At 45.2% G+C, this 20,555-nt stretch overlaps 1 protein-coding gene across 1 annotated transcript in view; it reads left to right on the top strand.

Moving 5' to 3' along the window:
* Window positions 1-20,555, top strand: part of CHAT (choline O-acetyltransferase) — a 692,169-nt gene that overhangs the window by 260,239 nt on the left and 411,375 nt on the right. The window contains exon 4 of the mRNA XM_069610814.1: window positions 8,910-9,028. Coding sequence (XP_069466915.1) covers window positions 8,910-9,028 — 119 coding nt within the window. The remainder of the gene's footprint in view (window positions 1-8,909; window positions 9,029-20,555) is intronic.

Here is a 20,555-nt window from a genome sequence, read left to right as displayed (position 1 = left end):
TGTGAGCGACTTATCCCACGGGGACGTGAAACCCCGGACAATACTGAGAGACACAAGTGTTTGATTGACGTGGAAGGGTGACACAAAACACGGCTCGACATCAAGTAAACTGTTTAGACAACCATGACTTGATGAAATAAAGTAACTGGGGAAAGAGCAAAGAAAGACTGGATGACCCAAGTGTACTGTCTTTAAGTGCATTAGTCAGTGCGCTCAGATGGGCTTAAACGTTATGTACAAAGCCAGGCTAAGGGTCCATGTAAGAACAGGGGTGGGAACAGGTGTCTCTAAATAAAAGACAAATGCGCTCACGAACAGTCATCCAATGTATTTTTGTAAATAGAAAAAAATACATTCCGCACAAAAAAGTGTCCAGAAACCTTTCTCTTTGACAAATTGATAATCTGTTAAATTTAAAGAAAGCGTCTATGTCTTCTTAGCCTCCAGGTTGCCATCCACACACTCATCTGGGGACTCCACTTGCTCAAATGCTGGCCAGGCCTGCACACATAAGATGCTGATTTTGGACACACGACTCTGCTCCCATCTTGGTGAAGAACCTGACGCGCTTGACTCCTGATCGCAGGACCCTGAGATATTAGTGCACCTCACTGAAACAGTCTGGCCGTTCTTAAGCTTGACCTCCTAGTATTACATATTTCTGGCTATAGTGGTCTCTTCTAAAAGATAGTGGAGCCATTGTTTTTGTTTATTCTTTCTGAGATGTGTTATCAGTGAAGAATTGATCAGAGGAGACCCTTGACACTCCAACTTCAGTAGTTTCATCAACTGGATCTCAGGTTATCGACCAGAGATTCTCAGTCAAGAACCACTTTTGAGGGTGTTCTCTTTGGCAAGTCATCCATGCAGCACCAGACATCTCAAAGCCTTGCCTCAACCCTGGCTTTAATACTTCTGTTCTCATCCATGATGCGGAGTGGAGGCATACCTCGACTCTACATGGATTTCTTCTGCCATCAGCCAAAGAGAAAACCACACTGCTACCAATAATAAATCGTGAGTCTTCTGGGGTGCCAAAGTGCTACAGACTGACATGGCTGACAATGGAGAGAGCTTCTGCTTAACCATTTCACTGTGGCAGAGTATTGCATCCAAATAAATGGTTTTGCCAGGTGATCTCTGGCCCTTAGGGGAAGTGCATGTTGTTCCCCCAACCAACACCAAGTGCAAGCAGTTGACATGGACTTGCCCAATATTGTTTTAGGTTCTTTGAGGATAAGCTGAATCAGGCCCAAGAGTATAGCTTGATTGGTAGCCCTTAACTTGGCTCGCAATGGGAGGAAGGCTGCCCTACGTTGGATGGCTGAGGTGGCCCTTTTGCTAAAGGGATGATTTTCCAATTTACTCTAGTGTAACGAGGTGGAAGTTATGGTAGACATGCTCCTTTGAGACCCCTGGAGATGAGTGGAGTGAATTACGCTCCTTTTTTGATTAAGGGAATTGGCAAAACCCTGAATCCCACAAGCACCATTGAGGAGCTCACGGCTCCTGCAACTGTTGAAAACTGCAACACATCAGCCCTGTATGCAGCTCTGTAACCTGTTTTTTCACGTCGCTGTCGATGTAATGGTGTGCCATACCTACCTATATGAATATTTAGTAACTCAACGTTTATTCTACACACCACTATGATTTCTTACCGCTTGATAAAGTTGAAAATCATGCCTGTTTCAGCAACGATCATCCAAAACTAAAGGCGGTCAGTGCGGCATGTCCTCGTGTCATCTGATCCAGTCCACTGGCTCTTTATCGAAAGACTTTCTATGTCTTGAGCTACAATGACTAAAGTCTACATAGTGTCTGGATGAGCGTGAATACATTTTAGAATATAATTATTTTGGTCATCTGTCATGCTGCTAAATTTTGCTAAGGATGATACGATAACATAGTGGCTCAGAAAAACATCTGTAACCTTCAAGTCACTGCCTCGAATTTTCTCAGAGCCATCTATTCGTCTGCAGTTGATCATTTTAGTGCCATTGAGTTAGACTATATCAGCGCCTAGCATTTCAGTGCCAAACGGTAAACTGGTTTGTAGACTAGTCGATGGAAATCATAAATATGGTAACTCTTAGGGCCTGATTTATAGAAAACTTGCAAAAATCCTGCAAAGTCCCTCGCGCTGAAACCGACTTTGCACGTACCACAGCTCAAATGCTTCTTTGCATGCTCTGCGTAGTCATGTAATCTGAGGTGCAAAGTAACTCGATGCGCATAGAAAATCAACACCCATGACACGCCCCCACCCAAAGCAGATCCAGCCACATATACCAACCCTTGCACAGTCCGCATTCCCGCCATCATGCACCCCATCAATACTGTGGGCCGTCCGCCCGCAATCAAGGGAGCACCCCTGTGACACTGCATACGGTCCCCTGTAACTCCTAACTGCACCCCAATAAAATGTGGTGCATGTCTCGTAACTCAAGTCGCCCCCGGTAATTCTGCATGCAAACCCCTGTAAATGACGGCTGCACGCCACTAATCTACATACAAGCACCCCTAATGTCAATTGTACCTTAAATGCGTGTCACCACACCTAAATTCCTGATCCCACCATACCTTTGCAGGTTGGTTCCAATGCAATTGGCACTTTCCGGGTGCTTTCGTGTGGCGGTAAGATTGCGAGCTTTGCGTGCTTCTTCACCCGACGTGACACTGCACAGTCAGATCCATGAATGCGCTTGTGTTTGCGCATTGCTGGGCATGCAATTTCTTTGCGTAGCCCAACCCTCAACACGCCCACGAAAGTCCTAGTTCTTCCTCATTCTGAGTAGGGAATGGGGAATATGCATGTTCCGCACCTCTTTATTTCCTTGCGTAGGCCCTTCCCACACTTTGCGTGGAGTCTCGTGCAAAACGCTCGACGGTACGCAATGACGTGACACACCTGCTCAAAGTCCCTGCAAGTTTCTGGAACAGTACTCTAAATTGGATCCATGAATCAACGAAAGAAGTTTTGCATGCTGAAAAGTGCAAAATCACTTTTCATCACGCAAAAAATTCTATAAATCAGGCTTGCAGTTTCCACAACAGCAGAAGGACACCAAAGACATCCTTCTGCAAGTAGAGGTAACTCTGCCATCTTTCCACTCTTTCACACAGATAGATTCCAAATCAGGCACCTAGGATTGGATGTTATACAAGAGTAATAATGTATGGGTGAATTCTGTCTAACAACTCCTGACCAAATCTGCTCTCCAGGACAGCCAGGTGATACAAAGAACTGCTGCTTGACGTGTGAAAGATTCTTCCCCAGTCCTACTGACTGTCCAGAAGCATCAGCCTGTCAGGAACTTCCACGACCCTACTTCACATTATTTATTTATTTATTTATTTATTTATTTATTTATTAGTATTTGTAAAGCATGCAGCAGTCCGTGGGCATCATGGTGCTGTTACAGACAATGTTCTTAATTGCATAATACATACTTAGTTAAATGACAAAACATAATACATACTTGATTACATGACAATACATAATGCATACGTATTAACATGAGGAATGTCTGAGTCTGAGGTGGCGGTGGATCATTATCTGTTTGTTGCACATAACATCTGTATAACATAACATGTATGAATAACATAACATCCGTATACTGAGCCTCCGTTGGTTTGAATACTGGGGGAGCGCTACTGTATGCTTCTCTGGTAAGAAAATAAATATTAAAATACATTTTATCTTGAAAAAGGCGCCTTGAAACCTTTTTTTGCGGCATTGTTGCGCTTAACCAATGATATAAAAAAAAAAGAAAAAAACACACCCAGACCATCTCCAATTTTCACAGTGTGGGTAGGCACCACTGTCCAGTAAACGGGGCTATCTCATGGTCTGTCTGAAATGGAAGGAAGGCTCGCTCACAGATCAGGCCAGATAAGCGAAAAATGCAAAGGGCAGAGCACATTTGTCACAATCTCTTTCAAGTCACGCAGAACAAGCCCTTTAAGGATTTCATTACAGTCAAACTCTAATTCAATTAGCTCCACTAATGCTCTTCGCTAATTGAACTAGCATTTGGACTGCACTCTTAAAGGGGATGCTTGGCAGGCCACATGAGTTATTATTTATGAGCCCAGCAGACGTGTGTGTGTCTTCTTGCAATTGCAGTAAATACAACTCAGATGAATCCACAGCAGACATAAGCAAACCGCCTTTATAGCCCAAGGTAGACGGAAGCAAACCGCCTTCATAGCCCAAGGTAGACGGCCAGGACAGTGAAAATGCTGAGCCACGTGAAGCTAGCCATGGGAATTTTGTGTAGCACCTTGCAGGGAGGTCTAAGCGCTTCGTGAGGTCTTTTTTAGAACGTAGTAGCAGCTGCAAGAACCCCAAGACAGGGCACCCCATTGATGGAGCCACTTAAAGTTGAAAGTAAGATGGCCGTAGACGGTACAAACCCTTATCCATCCAGATGTGACAGTTAAATAGAAAGGTGGCAACTTCCCAACTCATAGAAGGAAAAAAACAGCATGTTCAAAAAGTCCAATCAAATTCTTGAATTTGAGAATGCAGAACAAACAAGAAGTTGAATTTAATAAACCAACTTCCAAAGGCTTGAAGAAGGAGGAGGAGTGGTCAGGCGTCCAGGAGAAATATTGTTTTGTAGCTGTGAACAGGCAGACAGGGCGGACCACGGGTTACACTCCACCCTTTAAGAAAGTGCTGGTTTTGAATTCTTCAAAGAGGGTAGACATGCAGGAGCTAGGGCTAGGGGGTTAGTCAGCCACTATGATATGATATGATATGATAGGTTATTTAAAACGCGCTTAATACCCAGAGTTTTCTAAGCGCGGACCCAGGGTTTGGATATGTGTTGCTCCGTGTGGTCTTGCTTCCAAGGCGAGCACGTTGCTCCTGAGCTATCCTCCCGAGTCCCGAGATGCGTTAAGACAAAAACAATTACATCAATGCTTATATCCAATTCTACGTCAAGACCGTCGGCAAGCATTATGCTTCAACTTCTTTAATTCACTTTTAAGCAGTTTCAACACTTACAACTGAAAATAAACAAAATGCCACTTTTTTTCTCTCTCAAAACTCCATTTTACTATATTTTCCCTTCACTTCTGTAGTCCTTTGCACTGCCTGTCTATGTAGCCTTTAGCCACTACCGAAGATAGGGAAATGTAGTTAAAATGCAAAATATAGCAGCAATTCTCTATCAATTGAGCTTCACCATTGTTCCTTCAAGATTTATGAATCTGTCTTGTTCACTTCTATAGTCTGAAAACGTGAAATTGAGGTGTCTTTAAGAAGTCAAAACGGTTCTTAAACGGGCAAAAGTCTCCGCATCTTTGTGTCATGTATCTGTGATCTTGTGCTTCCTATTGGCTTGCATCATGGTAGCGTCATCCGCCAGTACCAAAAGCAGAGAGATATAAAAGGCACAATCTGTTCTACAAAGAATCAATAAGAGTACAGAAAACTGCCTTCAGGTGGAAGTAACATGATCAATTTGTTCCAAATACCAATCCATCTTAATGTGGTGTTTTCCCAAAATGATTTCTTGGTGATTGTCAAAATAAAGATAATGTTCATAATCCACTAGGGAAACCCACGTCCTGGACGCCGGTGGTCCCTCTAAAACGACCAATCTCTCTGGCATGATAGCCCAATGGGTTGAGCAGTTGCTGATGAAGTGATCACCTTGTAACCCACTGATTTCAGGTTTGAACCGTGGGACTACCAAGGCAGACCTATTTCCTCCTTAGGTTGGCAAAATGATAACCACTGAGTCTGGAAATGTCCGTCCCTATCATCAAACGCAAAAGGTCAGTTTAGTTTGTGGTTTGATAACAGACCATTGCAGATACATTGATGTAATGCCTGGACCATGTTTGAGAATGCTCGCCTTTGTCAACCGTACATTGGGCGACTGTACTGTATTTAGTGGGTGAAGATCACTTTAGTTCAAGGCCCTTGCACTTAGTCCTACTTAGGAGATGGGTTTGCTCTGGGAACAATGTGAACTTGTCGTGTTTTGAGTAGCTTATTGTTTGGTAAGAAAGTCAAATTGCAAATAAAAGATGAAAAGGAAGTTGTTAGATTCCCAAGGTCATTCTCAAGGGAATGTCACTTTGTCTCTTGCTTGGAGGGGTCATGCGGGTCCTATTATTTAGCGGTGGGTTCCAAACCGATATGCAGATCTCTTCAGCAGGGCGGCTGATGCTCAAGCGTTTAAAGGAATTGCTTGTTTAGGGGGAGCCACGTAGGGAGCCTGGTTCGGTGAAGCATAGACTATTTGTTACCTGCTGGATGCTCTGCTGATTGTCTGTGGGGTACTCTGAAGAGCTAGAGTGAATTTGGGCAGAACTAGTAGTAGGGGAGCAGTAGAATGTGGATTGGTGTGCAGTAAACTTGGGCACTGGCAGGAGTTAATGGCTCACATAGACGGCTATCATGCACACAACCTCTGGGTTTGTCTTCTTGCATGAGGGTGCACGATCCCAGACGCAAGGATTTGGTGCATCCATTGCAGAACAGGTTTTATGTAGGTACATTATTAAATAGTGGTTGTCAGATCCCACTGATCCCTCTTGAAGATTGAAATGTATTTGACTTTCATCTACATACATATGAAATTTGATATTGTGGATTTCAATGATGCTGGCCAGAGCAGATATCTATGTGTTGAAGAAGATTGGTGAAACGATGGACCCTGGCGGTACTCTGCAGATTATGTTCCTGGATCTTGAAAGCATTGCGCGCAGTTAAACTTGATAGGTATGGTTCTCTAGGAATGACATGACCCGAGATAGAGCCTGCAGAATTTTCTAGATGGTTAATTAGAACACCATGACTGACAGTGTAAGGTGGATGCGGTAGCATGTGGGAGATGCGTCAACCATTTTCTCCGGCCATGAATAGCTCTTCTCTCAGTTCCAAGAGTGTTCTTTCAGTCCCACGGCCTGGCTGGGAGCCATGCTGTCAGTCAATGACTAGCGCATTGGTCTCTCGTTAGACTTGATATCAGGATCTGTGTTTGGTTTTTACTGCTTTGGTACTATGCTAAGCTCAACATTGCAAGTGTCAGTGCCAGAGTCAGTTTTTTGGAAGGAGGCAATGTTTGTGACCTCAGGTACGTGAGCCGGGAGAAAGATATAGAAGCGTGTGTGGGTGTGTGTATTATGTGGCGTCTAAAGATTCACTTAAGTAAATTCGTCAATATAGAAAACGTGCTAAGTGTGTAGCCATTCCTTCTAGCCGGTAAAAGATGCAATGTAATACAACAAGCATTGGCAAAGTCAATACACTGTCTGTCACAGCATTCTGAAACTACTCCAGTGGTTGTTTGGCACAGTATAAAAGCAAGTAACATATATAGTAACATAACATAACCTGTCAAGTGTAACCCCAAATGCCCCAATAAATAGCATGCCGCAGCTAAATGACTGCAATAAAGTTCACACCAATGCAAATAATCATTAATGTACTTAACACTAACATAGGTATACCTTTCTAGACAAAAACGGACAGCAAAGCAGAAGCTGGTAGGTCTAGACATATTTCCATTACATTCACAGAAGAGGTAACAGATTGCAAAGCAGTAAAGCACAATGACAGAAATATAAAAAAACGAGAATCATGGCCCATCCCTTGATATGATAAGTTATTTATAACGCACTTAATACCCAGAGGTTTCTAAGCGTGGATCCGGGGATCGTACCTGTGTTGCTCCATGTCGTCTTGCTTCCAAGGCGAGCACGTTGCCCCTGAGCTATCCTCCCTTAGGCTGATTCTTTTCATACACATTTGCGATCTACCACTATACCAATAGTGTTTGCCTCAATAGGTATCGCTAAAGTGACCCCTATGAGGCAGAAACTTAAATATGCCTCAGACAGACAGACAGGAAATCATGGAGTAAAAGCACGACAAAGGTGGGGACTATGTGGTGTCGTGCTTTAGCAGCAATAGCGAGAATGGCCATGCTACATATGCCTGGTGGTCCATAGAGGCAACCAATTTCTACATTTCAATATATTTTCCAAAAACCTACACAGTGGTCTGGTGAAAACGGTGACACTGACTCTTATTCGAGGATGTTAGGTGGAGGGCAGAGGTTGTACCCTTGCCAGGTGCCACCTTCAGAGTATTGAAAACACAGGCTTTTTTCAGGTGCTGAAGGATCTTCCAACGTACCGGACCACTACCCTGCCGAGAGCCTAAAGGGGAAGGGTTGCACCTTTGGTCAGTTCATGCCTCTATGTTCCCTGCATCACTGTCCTGTCTGATGAAACTACCACAGAGGCAGGATTTGTTTGCTCACCGAATAGTAAAATCCAGGCAGGTTTACAAAATGGCCGACTAATATGAAAACCATTACCGGTGAAATTCGTGAAATGCACATTTGTCTGATCTTTAATCATTGTGAACAGCCTGAAAACCTAAGGGAATTCTATTTTTCTGTGGGCCGATGCACCCAACCACAACTGGCAAAGAGGCCGTTAATGGATGCCTGTTATGATAGTGGATCTTGAGGCAGTCTAACTAGTCCACTACCCATTTCACAAAGGACACTGATGAGGGTTATGCAGACCAGGTGAGCTTGTACTGGTGATTTGGAAGCTATGATTGAAAGGCTGAGTGATAGATTTAATGAAGCACTGACAGACATTATAGTCACAATGTGTTCCACACGGCTCCAAGGATCTGTGCTTAAAAGTTATTGGATCGTCAGCCCTATGCCAAATCGGTAAACTATCCCGCCCCTTTGTAGAGTTGGCTGAGGTACTGATAGCTTTATTGTTCCCATTTGGCTTCAAATTTCTGTATGGAGCTCCGTACACATAGCATGAAATGTGGTTGCTTGTAAAACTCCCTTACTCTCCTATCCGCAGTGCTGCAGCCCGCCTCTCTTCTGAATCAACTCCTTCTCTCTCCCCAGGTGCAGCAATACTGGGTGGACGACATGTACCTGTACAATCGCCTGGCCCTGCCGGTGAATTCCAGCCCGGCGGTGATATTTGCTCGCCAAAATTTCCAGGACGTGAATGATCAGCTGAGGTAATCCAGAAACCTACTGAATGCCCTTCAATGTGTATCGAAAGCCCACTCACATGGGGCTGAGTACCCACCCTGTGACTGTGGCCACTGGCAATATGAGCCTCTATGTAGCAGGTGGAACAAAGTCCAATTGTCATCCACAGCACTTTGGTTTTGGTGTCGCTTTGGGAGATCTATGTTTCCGTACCCCCCGCATGACATTAAGCCCTCTGACGGTTCCATGTGATAATGTCGCTTGGAAAAAGTCACCAGGTAGGCGACTTTTTTTTCCTGACCCCTAAAATACTTTCCCCAAATATTCTAGGAGGGGTATAATCTTATATTATAAACTCCAATCGTAAAATATTTGGGAAAAGTGTTTAATTTTACTCAGGGTGATTTTTTTGGGAAATGTTGCCCCCTGGCGACTTTATTACTGGACACCCCTCGAGCCACCATTCCATAATGCATCTGGAGTTGTTGAGTGTGTCATTGATAAGTTAGACTACCCTTTCTTATTTACAGGCTGGGTACTGCTTCATGTGCCGCACTGTTTGCTATATAATTCCTTATTTTTTTACTAAACGGATTATGATTCACATAGGACGGCCATTCCAGAGTACAAATCGCTGTGATGCAAAACTCTATTTGCGCAAAGTTGGTTTTGGATCAGTTACTTCAGGGCTCTGTATCACTCTCTATGTGTTCTTTAATATTTTTACTGTTTCACAAAACGCAGCCTCAGAGCTAACCCCTTTCACCCCTCACCTTCCTCGAATCTTCAGTCCTCCCCTCCACCACTTTCGTCTTCATCACGCCAACCCCTTTTACTCACCTCCTTTCTCAAATTAGCTGATAAGATAGTTCAGCGGGTTGAGCTCTCACTGCTGTGATCTGTGAGTGATCTGCAGGTCACAGGTTTAAATCACAGCATGGTTCACTCAGCCTTTCTTCTGTTCGAGGTTGATAAAAATGGATCGTGGTTGAAAGAATGAGCTATAAATGTTCGAGGGAGAAAAGACTGAAGATAATTTTTCCGAAATAACCTTTGGTCTTTTCTCCCCTGAATATTTCCGATTTGGCCCACACCCCTAACCACACCCCTACCCACACCCCCACCCCTACCCCCCTATTTACTTTGCTGCAAACTCGCTGTGTCCCTGCAACGCCTGTTTCCTTTCACTTCCGTGGTCAGGAATCGGCGCTACAGGGTCCTTTGCTTTTTTTTCCTCCCCCCCCCCCTATTTTTCATAACTGCTGCGGGGGACACCCATGCAACCCCCACACACAATATAGTGAGCAAGGGTGCGGGGGACACCCCCGCAGCCCCCAGTACCGAATGCATGATTTGGTCAAACTTTTCGGCCGTTTGGAATCGGCAAAATCACGCATTCAGGCTTTTCAACTCGGTCATTTTGACCGATTCCAATAAAATGAGCACCAATCTCTCTAAAATGCTCACCTTATCTTTCCAGCCTCTTGCTTTCTGTCTTGCTCTCTTCTCCAGCCTCTTTCCAGTGACACCTTCACCTGGCACCCACACACTTCTGCCAAACATCAGTCCTTAAATAGCGTCCCAGTCCTGCCTCCCGGTACCTCCATGTTGTAACAGGCATCATGTGTGTCTCGTGTTTGTTGTATCCCAAATTGCTTTGTGGGAATTGCTCTGAAGCAGGCTCCCAACCTCTTTCAATGCCATGCCCCTTTGTTGACTTCTATCGCCGGCATGAAAATGTGTTTTTGAATGTTCCTGTGTACTGATGGTGTTGTGCCCTTGAATCAGTTAGACGTTTCCATGTGTTAGAACCGATTGTAAATTTAATCTCATTTCTAATCCAATTTTTCTGAAATTTATGTTTTAAAATGCACTATTTAAAACAATTATTCAAAACAAAATCTTGGAAGGAGAATGATTCCAGCCACTAAATGCTTCGAGCAAGCTTTCTGTGCTCGTTTCCATTCCAGGAAAATGTGTATGCCCCTTTCACTAGAACAATTCACCAGCATCCACTGTGTCGCCTCTGCAATCAGATTGTTAGTGCCTCCCACACTGCAGAGGAGTTCCATCAGCTGCCTTCTTACTTGCATCTCACAGCACACCTTGGCTCCCAGGTATCTCTGCTCTCCAGGACATCTCAGTGATGCCTTGGCTGCACTTCCAGAGTTGCTTCGTCCTTGAGCGAAGCTGTCTCCTGGGCTCTCTGAGGTCCTGTGGCCAGGGGCTCCAGGGAATCTCTCCTCTCTCCGTCTCCCTTCTCACTTGTAATAACCTGGCTTCTGTGGTGTACTCTGCAACCTTGGTCCAGCCAACTAAGGTCAAAGTGCCACCTACTCACACTACACTATGGGCTATCTCCCCTCCAGGCTTCAACAGCTATCCCTTCTGTGCCGCTCCTTCTACATAGCCACAGCCGCTCCCCTTCTGCTGTGTCTCTTCTCCTTGCCATACCTCTGCCATACCTTCCAATACCTCTGCCATACCTTCCAATACCTCTGCCATACTTTCCAACACCTCTGAAACCTTCCACAGGTTAGCAGGGAGTCCAATGGCTTGTCCTCACTAGTCCCATTGGCTCAGGGGCCTTTAGCTTCTCCGTATTCTCAAAAATGTGTTGTTCCTGACCTCTAGTTACAGGAGTCAGGGAAGGAGGTTCTAAAATCACAGGCTTTATATTGGTCCTTCTTTTGGATCAGAGGTTGGTGTTCTCTGTTCCGGTTTACAACGGTTGACTTCCTGTGTTCCTACTTCCAGCAGAATCTGCAATAATAGCTAAATCCCATTGTTGGTTATTGGTGATGCTGGATGGTTCCATTGTATACCTTAGGTATTAAACTAAATGTCCATTATGTGCCCAATTAGGCTTCAATTGCCTTACCACTTCGCCCAGTGTTTGGATAAGTATAACACCTGATGTGACACTGTTTAATGCTGTGTCATAACCCTGAAGCTGTGGAAATTGGCAGCAACAGGGTGAGATTGAAAACAATGCCATCCTACAGGGAAATATTTTTTTAAAAAATACAAATGCGATAAGATGAAAATTCCAAGACTAAAACTAGGGCTGGGCTTGTTGACTCACCAAATAATAAAATTCGGCCTTGTTTGCAGAATGACCAACTACTATACAAATAGTCTCGAATGAAATTCATTTTATGTAAATATCCTAATACATTTAATCCCGGCCAGATCTAACTCCTTGGTGTGTGTCCAGTGAGCCCATTCCACTCAGTGAAGCACATGGAAGACACAGGGAAAACACAGTAAAGAGCCTTTTAAATGAAAGTCATTTGGCCATTTGGCAGCAGCAATACTTTGGTCTGTCTACAATCTAAGAGTTCTATTTCATTTTGTTTTTCTGTGACTCCTTTCGTTAATACTGTTACTGAACAAAGCAACAATGTTTTGTTTCAATGATCAGATTACAATTGACCCAGCAGTCGTTTTCAATCATGAGAGGCCATACGGGCATCAGAAATGACATTGTGTATGTTTAGCAGCTTCAACCCTATATTTTAGCTTAGCATGAAAGATGCAAAGTGTGCAGTTTTGTGAGGCAATATCTGAATGTTCTTGCTTCAAAATTGTGAAAGGAATGCCACCACACCCTGGGAGGGCCGATGATTTGTTTAAGATAACAAGATCATAAGGCTCATACATGTAGAACATTCACAACATTATGGGATTCGATAAGCTTGATTTAACTCCCAATTATGAAAATTAAAAGCAAGTAGCACGTGATCTTCATCAGTACGCTGAGCTCTAAAAAGTGCATATAATATGCTTAGAGTCTTTTCTTTAAAAAAATGGAAGGAGACCACTTATCGAGTGAAGTGGTAAGCGTAAGAGATGGCTGGGATTGATAGCCATTAAGAATATATCTGTCAATTGTTTGTTGCCACTGAACTACATTTGAAAAACATAAAACAATAGAATCGCTCATCCAGGAGGACAGGAAAGGACCTGGCACTGATAATTTTCTCTCACCCATGCTATATTCCTCTTCATCTCTCCTACATTGGCATGTGGCACTTATCCCCCCTCTCCCAGCCTCTTATTTTGACCCTGATCCTTTTTTTAGCCTGTAGGTGCCTCTCCCCGGCTTACTACTTGTAAGAGAAAATAAAATAACCAACACAACCCCTGTCGGGGAATGAGGCACTGAGACCCGGCTGCAAGAGTTCAAAGGATGGTTTATTTATCCAGCTAGGAAATAACCCAAAAAGCCCTCTCTCTCTAACATTTACATCATCACTCATATTTATATCAATTAAAGTAACTCTAACAAAAAATACTAAATGGACCTGATTGGCCAGGCGGTGTGGTGCTGTAGGTGTGGGTGGCATTTCTTCCTTCTGATTGGCTGAGTGGCTGACGAGATGATGGACGTCAAATATCTTGTGCCCCACGCAGGTCAGGGTCCAGTCACTGTGGTCACTACCTAAGCTAATATGTTGCATTTGTAAAATACTAAATAACAAATTATCTAAACATTTTATGCTACTTTTCATATTTCTTACACAAATCACACATATTATTTATTGTCAGTACAATTGGGTCATTTGTAGCTTTAATTGAGGCCTTGACCTTTATTGTGCATGTAAAAAGAGTCAAGCTGTGTTTCACATATCTCCTAAGCTTTAGACCTATTAGTATAAGCAAAAACATATATTGTGGCAAGGTGCTTAAGGTTAGTAGTGGGTGTGTTGAGTGGGTTTCGCAGCGCAGTTGAGTGTCTGGCACTTGAAAGAAATACCTTACAGGGAGCGCAGGGTCAGGATGGCAATAAATCACTCTAAATGGGGGTGGGTGGCTTACACGTTTATGGGGACGAACAAGCAGAAAGTGCTTAGCTCATCCTGGTTCACATGCTGGTTCTCATGCTAACAGTGATCTCAGAGGAAGAAAACTGTATCATATTGGTTGTTGCAACTTTCTCCAGCTTCAGCGTGAGAATGGGAGCGTGGAGCTTTCCTTCGCAGGGGGAGTGCAAGGGTGGGGGCCAGCCAGCTGCCTGCGCGCCTCGTGTGTGTGTCTCTGTCCTTGGCTATTGCAGTGGAAGGGGAGCTGAGCCTTGCTGTACTATCGCAGTGAGGCCTGTTTACCCAAGATGGAGTCGAAAGGGGGCACAAAAGATGGATGCCCCGTGTCCTGCTCAGTAGTCCCATCTATGTAGCGGTCAACCGTGGTTAACTTTACATAAGGGCAAGGGGCAACCCCACTACTGGAGGCACGTGGTCCAAGTCCCGTACTGAGGAGTGTAAGGCGCGAGGGAGCCTGGGGGCCCCTCACTCCCATACAAGCCCAGGGTAATTCTTCTCAGGACCTTTGGCAGGTCCTTGCCACCAGTCACAGGGGGACGGACACCATTCAAACCCACCCAAGACCAGATAAAGTGGTGGTGCTGATTGGCTAAGGCCACCTGCAAGAGAAATATGAAAAGGATGTCAGCAGGAGCTGCCACAAGCCTAGTATCTATGGACATGGGGACTGCGGGGGTTGGGAGGGGGGTTGCATGGTTTCCTGACCTCGGACTGTCTAGCAGGAGGAAACGCTCCCAACTAGTGGTGACGTCTAGGCACCTCCCAAAACAATTCAAACACAACTGCCAAGTATTTTACTACCCCAAAGAGGAAAGGTCTATTTTAACCAGACACTTAAACACAACAGGCTTCATTATAAGTTTGGCGGTCCGAAAATACCGGCACCCTTTCTGGACCACCAAACTAGGAGTCTGCCAGCAGGGGCACGGTACTGCCGGCAGGCCTGACCTGCCGGGAGTTCAGGCCCCTCTCGGCAGTGTTTTCACTGAAGCACCAGCACCGCTAGCAACGGTGCCGGTGCTTCATTGTCCCCATTCCCGTGGAGTCCTCTGGGACTTCACAGGAATGGGGATTTACTGCTCCGCCGCCGCTTATGATATCCCAATGGCACCGGGATGTCAGGCGGCAGAAACAGTTTTATGGGGTCTACCGGTGGGTTTTACCGCTGACCTCATAATGAGGTCTGTATTGTTCATAATACCCATTGCAGTATAAACACAGTGCCTTTCTTTCAAAGCATTCCCATGACACCTACCGACCCCACACTAACCCCGTTATTAGAGTAGGTGCTCGGCGAGGGGAGGGGCATTGGTGACAGGGAAAGTGAGGCCTGGAAATGGCAGTAATCTCAGTCGGAGCACATCCTTCCCGCATCTGGCAACACAACACCATTGAGAACTCCATCGCATTTTTACATTGACATGTATGGTGGTACATTTGACCTATTGTTAATGCCCCTACTCCAGTCCCCATCCCTTGTTGTAGGCTCGACATGAGGTATAAGGCACAGGGCTGAAGCTGGGCACAGCTGTTTTTCCAATCAGTATAAATCATATTAACTTCACGCGACTAGTGGCAGCAAACGGACACCACTACTCATTACACCCCTGTTTGTAACGACCACCAAGTTACTATACTGCACAGATGCACTGATGATCCCAAATAATGGGGAAATATGTATGCAGTTTTCTGCATCCATGAGACCGGTCTGTCTTAGGTTAAAAAAGCTAAGTACAAAAATCACTACCCTATAAAACAAAGACAATTTTCTTTCAGCGAAAAACTGTCCATCTTTCTTGCTCAGAATGTCCCTCATTACAACTATTTACTTTTGGGGACTAACACAATGCATCTGAAATAAGTGTCCCAATGTTGATGGTTTATCTATGAAGAGGGCAAAAGCGGCCTAGCTCACACATGGCCACGCATTACTTCTGCAAAACCTCTGGAAGGATATCCTGTGATTGCTATTGGATTGAGGCCCCTTTTGGTTGCTCTGGCAACCTTGCCAAGCAACAATCCGACAGCCAGCATCATCGTAGAGGAAAGAAGGCAGGTGAGTTTCTGCAAGTGGCTAAAAGACTGGGCGGCACAGCCTACACATGAGAAATGGCACAAACAGAGCAACTGAAACCCCTGGTCGATTTAGGCAACTGGGGCATCACAGATAGCACTCGGCCTCACCCCTCTGGATACAACAAGCTAGTGCACGCAATCAAAACTCAATTAGAAACCGACTCGCACAGGATGCCAGTTTCTCCTGATTCCTCGCGCATTAACAGGAGAGCACAACCTCTATCCTATCCCTATTTCCTCACTAACCCACGATGCCCTCTTTCTTGCAGAGCCACGTGAGTGACTGGAGACTATGCCAATGGTAACAGTGCACAGTATAAGACAACTTAACATAACAGAGGAGCAGAGGTCGAGGTAGGACTCAGCAGAGGTCGGGGTAAGACTTTCCAGGAAGATCCAAGAGAGCAAAAGGGCTGTTTTAAAAGGCTCTGGAACAGAGACAAGGGAAAGTGTAGCAAGAGTCACGTAGAATAGAATCTGCCCTCCAAGCTCCTTATATTTCTGCTGAAGTACCATGTTTCATTTTTTAGATAGGACGCATATTACAGAACTCCACAATCCTCCCCTAATCCTTGAATACAAGCAGCACCATTGAGTTATGCAGCAACAGAGATGCCCTCACAGTTTTTGTTTCCACTCTATTAATCACTATTTCAGTTGCATCCACCATTAAACCTGCAGCCTTAGTGCTACGAAAAGTGGGCACAGGAAAATCAGAGAGACTTTGGCTTGTAAGCCGTCAGAGAGCAAGATCTTGTACCCCACACCTGTAGAATAGCTGAAGGGAAATGTATTTATTTATGGTAATTACAAGGAAAACAATGCATTTTTGGCACAAAAAGGATAACATTTTTAGCATTGATTTACAGAGCGGGGGACCAGTGTCCTTAAGAAGGAGTGAGAGAATGTGGGTATAAGACCAGCTGATATGATGATATGATAGGTTATTTATAACCCGCTTAATACACAGAGGTTTCTAAGTGCGGACCCGGGGATCGAACCTGTGTTGCTGTGCGTCGTCTTGCTACCAAGGAGAGCATGCTGCCCCTTAGCTATCCTCCCTTCCCTAGAGCTCTTGAACATTGTGACAAAAAGGTGTGTGCTACAGCCCGATCTGAGGGATTGAGTGAACCTTTTTTGGGTGACAGCGTTATTGAGGTAGAAGGGGGCGTCATTGGTGATACATTTGTGTGTGATGATAAGGGTCTTAAATAGGATTGTATTGTTGCAGAAGAGGAGGGTAGGGGTGGTGGAGAAAAGTGAGCAGGTGGGGGATAGAAGGTAAGTTGCAAGGGTATTCTGAATGGTGGAAATATTTTAAGCAAAGTAGAGAGCAAGATTATTAGCAAAAAGAGTAGAGGACATGGAGGAGGGTTTTGGAGGTGAGAGAATTGAGTAGAGAGATTTTTGGGGGTGCCTAGTTTGAGAAGATTGAGACAAATGAGAGAAAAATGGAAGTCACGTTTGGTAGAGTTGAGAGCAGAGGAGCAGTTTTGAAGAGCAGCCAGGTAGAGTTGGAGATCCTTAGAGTGGCTCGATATTTGCCATTGTTTTTCCTGATTATTCTTTTAAGTGTGCAGATGAAAGATGTAATCCAAGGCTGTAAAGGGCAGGGTTGGAGTGAATGTAGTCAGGGGGAAGTGAGAGGAGAAGGGAGAATTATGAGCAAAGTTAAAGCTAATGAGACCCTCATCAATGGGTGCAACAGGGAATTTGGGGGAGGGAAGTTTGAGCTTAGTAATGGAAGTGGTAGATGGAGAGAGAGGGCTGGAAATAGGAGCGGAGATTGAGGCAAAGACGATAGAATGATCAGTGTGATAAGGCGCAGTGGAGATATTAGAGGCGAAGAGTTGAGAGGAGATAAGGTCAAGGGAGTTACCATTTGAATGGGTGGGAATAGAGTGAACAGAAGAGAGCAAGTGGTTAAGGAGAAGAGAGCTAAAGACAGTGGATAGAGGAGTGGAGAGAGGGGGGAGGCTAAAATCACCAGTGATGACGAGGTGATGATCGGGAAGAAGGGAGTCAATTAGTTTGGAGAAGAGGTCAATAAACTGACAAGTGGGACCAGGTGTACGATAGAGAGATATAATATGAATGCTATAGGGGGCAGTGATTGTGGATTCGAAAGAGGGAGACATTGCAGGAGATAGGGGAGTAGGAGAGGTAGGAACTTTGGAAGATAAAAATAGTATTACACCACCACCCATGCCAGTGGGGTGGGGAGAGTGAGTGAAGGTGTAGGCAGGGCCGGGAAGGGTAGCAAGGGTTGCAGAGTCTGAGGAAGAAATTCAGGTTTCTATAAAGGTAATAAAGTAAAGAGAGGCAGAATGGGAATGAAGGAAGTCCCAGGTAAAGTAAGTCTTGTTGCTGTCATGATACCTACCCCCGGGCATCCGGATCGAGTCCATCAGCCCCGGGAGCAGGCATCCAGATACTCATTAAAACCCCAACAGACCCGGCTGGAGGCTGTTTGGATTCAGTCCTGGCGCCTTAGGTGCCAGGCTCATCATAGAAATCAGTGCTGGTGCCATAGGCGCCAGGCTCATAGACTTTACTTACCTTATGCAGACCATGCTGCAAATGAGTCAAAGCCAACGTGAGGCCTGGATGGGACTATTTTATTACAGGGACTATTTTTCACTTGGGTGTGGTTCTGGGGAACTTCTTACCTGGGACTACTTTGCAGGCTATTTAAACCACGCCCGAACAGCAGCCCATGCTTTGCGTTATTCTGCATCCAGCAGCGTGACGCTCACCGTGTCTGCAAGTCAGCATCCAGTCTTCTGTCACACCCCGCCTCGAATCCGGAGCTCCTAGACAAAAGGCAAAGAAAGGAGAAGAGGTTAGATCACAGACATTATTTGATTCCTTACCTGATTCCGGACCCAGCACATCTCCGAGCGTGGAAAGGACATTATTTCAGCAGATGTCGCTTCGCCAGCAGCAGCACCGCGTTATACTTACCAGTCCACCGCATCTTTTGACTCGGCGCTGCCTCCATCATTTTCTTCGTCGAAACCCAGCACCTGGGGGGAAAACAAAAGGAATAACAAGGTGAGCCGAGAAAACCAACAAGGACAATCTCTTTGCCACCATAGGTATACCTGCTTTACCACCGGAGGTATTATTATTTAATTCGCCGCATCTTCCTATGTCGCACCTATAAAGGGAGAGAAAACAGCAAGTTAAACTCATGCAACTTTTACCGGACAGTGTTTGGCAATACAGACTCTTACCTGAACGCCATCAGCTGCCTCCAGGCAAAATTCTTTTGGACCCAGCTGCAACCTAACGAGGGAATGGAACAAGAGTGAACATCGGACATATTGAACTCTTTGAACTTTATAGATACTGGAGTCAATATTCCTCCGGCACTCCTCTAGTACCTTCAACCCAGTGAAGTAACTGGTATCTATGTGCCCCTGCATGCCATTCAGAATGGAGAGCTCAGCATTTAAAAACATAAGGTGAGGTTACCAAAAGTGAATATCAGAGGTGATTAGTGGGGAGAACGAGAACTGTTGGGGGGCCATCACTTAAGTCCACGGGTGGCTAAATCCCTTTCTCCACTTGCAGGAGAATACTTCAGACTGTCATCTCTTCATTACGCATCACGTTGGTGGAGACCGCAGCTGTCTGGATCCGATCGACGCCCCTGTGGGAACCAGGTGAGCGTAACAGAACGCAAAGCCTATCTACAAATTCCCACCCGGGCATAATGGAGACCTCAGAAACCGACCAAGTAGCCCAATTGTTAGGAGAACTTAGGGCAGAAGTGCACTCCGCGCGCCAAGAAACTAATGCCCTCAGGAAAGAACTGATTGTGTCAAAGGAGCGCACTGATGATCTTGCCAGACAACTGCTGCAAAACCAAGCCGGGCAAACACCACTACCTGGACTTGGGGGGAATTCAACCCCTGTTTCATCGAGCAGCCCTGTGCAAGTGGTTCTACCATGGAGCATTCCTTTAGCTCCACCCGAACGCTTTGCTGGGGACCCGAAAAGGTTTGCCGTGTTCATGAACCAATGCCGCTTGCACTTTTTATGCAGACCAGGAGCTTTTCCAAATGACCGAGCCAAAGTAGCCTTTGTACTGTCATACCTTAGTGGCAGCGCAGCGGATTGGTCAATTCCATTAGTCAACCAGGATGACCCTCTTCTTCGCGATTTTCAGGGTTTTCAATTGAGCATGGAAAGATTATTCGCCAGACATTCACAGGGACAGGCCCTGGATAACGAACTTCTATCCCTACGACAGGGAAACCAGGACCTGCTAACTTATATCGCAACCTTCAATAGGTTGGTGGTGGAAACCGGATGGCCAGAGGTAAAGCGAAATACATTATTTCATCGTCGACTTCGGGTGAACTCAAAGATGTTTTGGCCCAAGTTGTGAACCCACCTCAGGATTGTGCAAAATATATAGACTTAGTGGTCCAGCTAGAGCACCGACTTCAGAATAGAAAAGCTGATCGAGCTAAGTTTGAGAATCGGGTATTGGTTAAACCCAATGCTACTGCCAAAGAAACAGATGCATCAGAACCAATGCAGATCGGGGGGGTTAAGGGACCCTTAACTCAAAAAGAAAGAGAAAGGAGATGACAGATGCAGTTGTGTCTGTACTGTGGGGCCTCAGGGCATTTTCTACGGG

Source organism: Ambystoma mexicanum, chromosome 8 (assembly GCF_040938575.1).
Source record: "Ambystoma mexicanum isolate Mex_15411 chromosome 8, UKY_AmexF1_1, whole genome shotgun sequence".
NCBI lineage: Eukaryota > Metazoa > Chordata > Amphibia > Caudata > Ambystomatidae > Ambystoma > Ambystoma mexicanum.
Note: the sequence above shows the minus strand (reverse complement) of the source record. Positions and strands in the feature narration are given on the sequence as shown.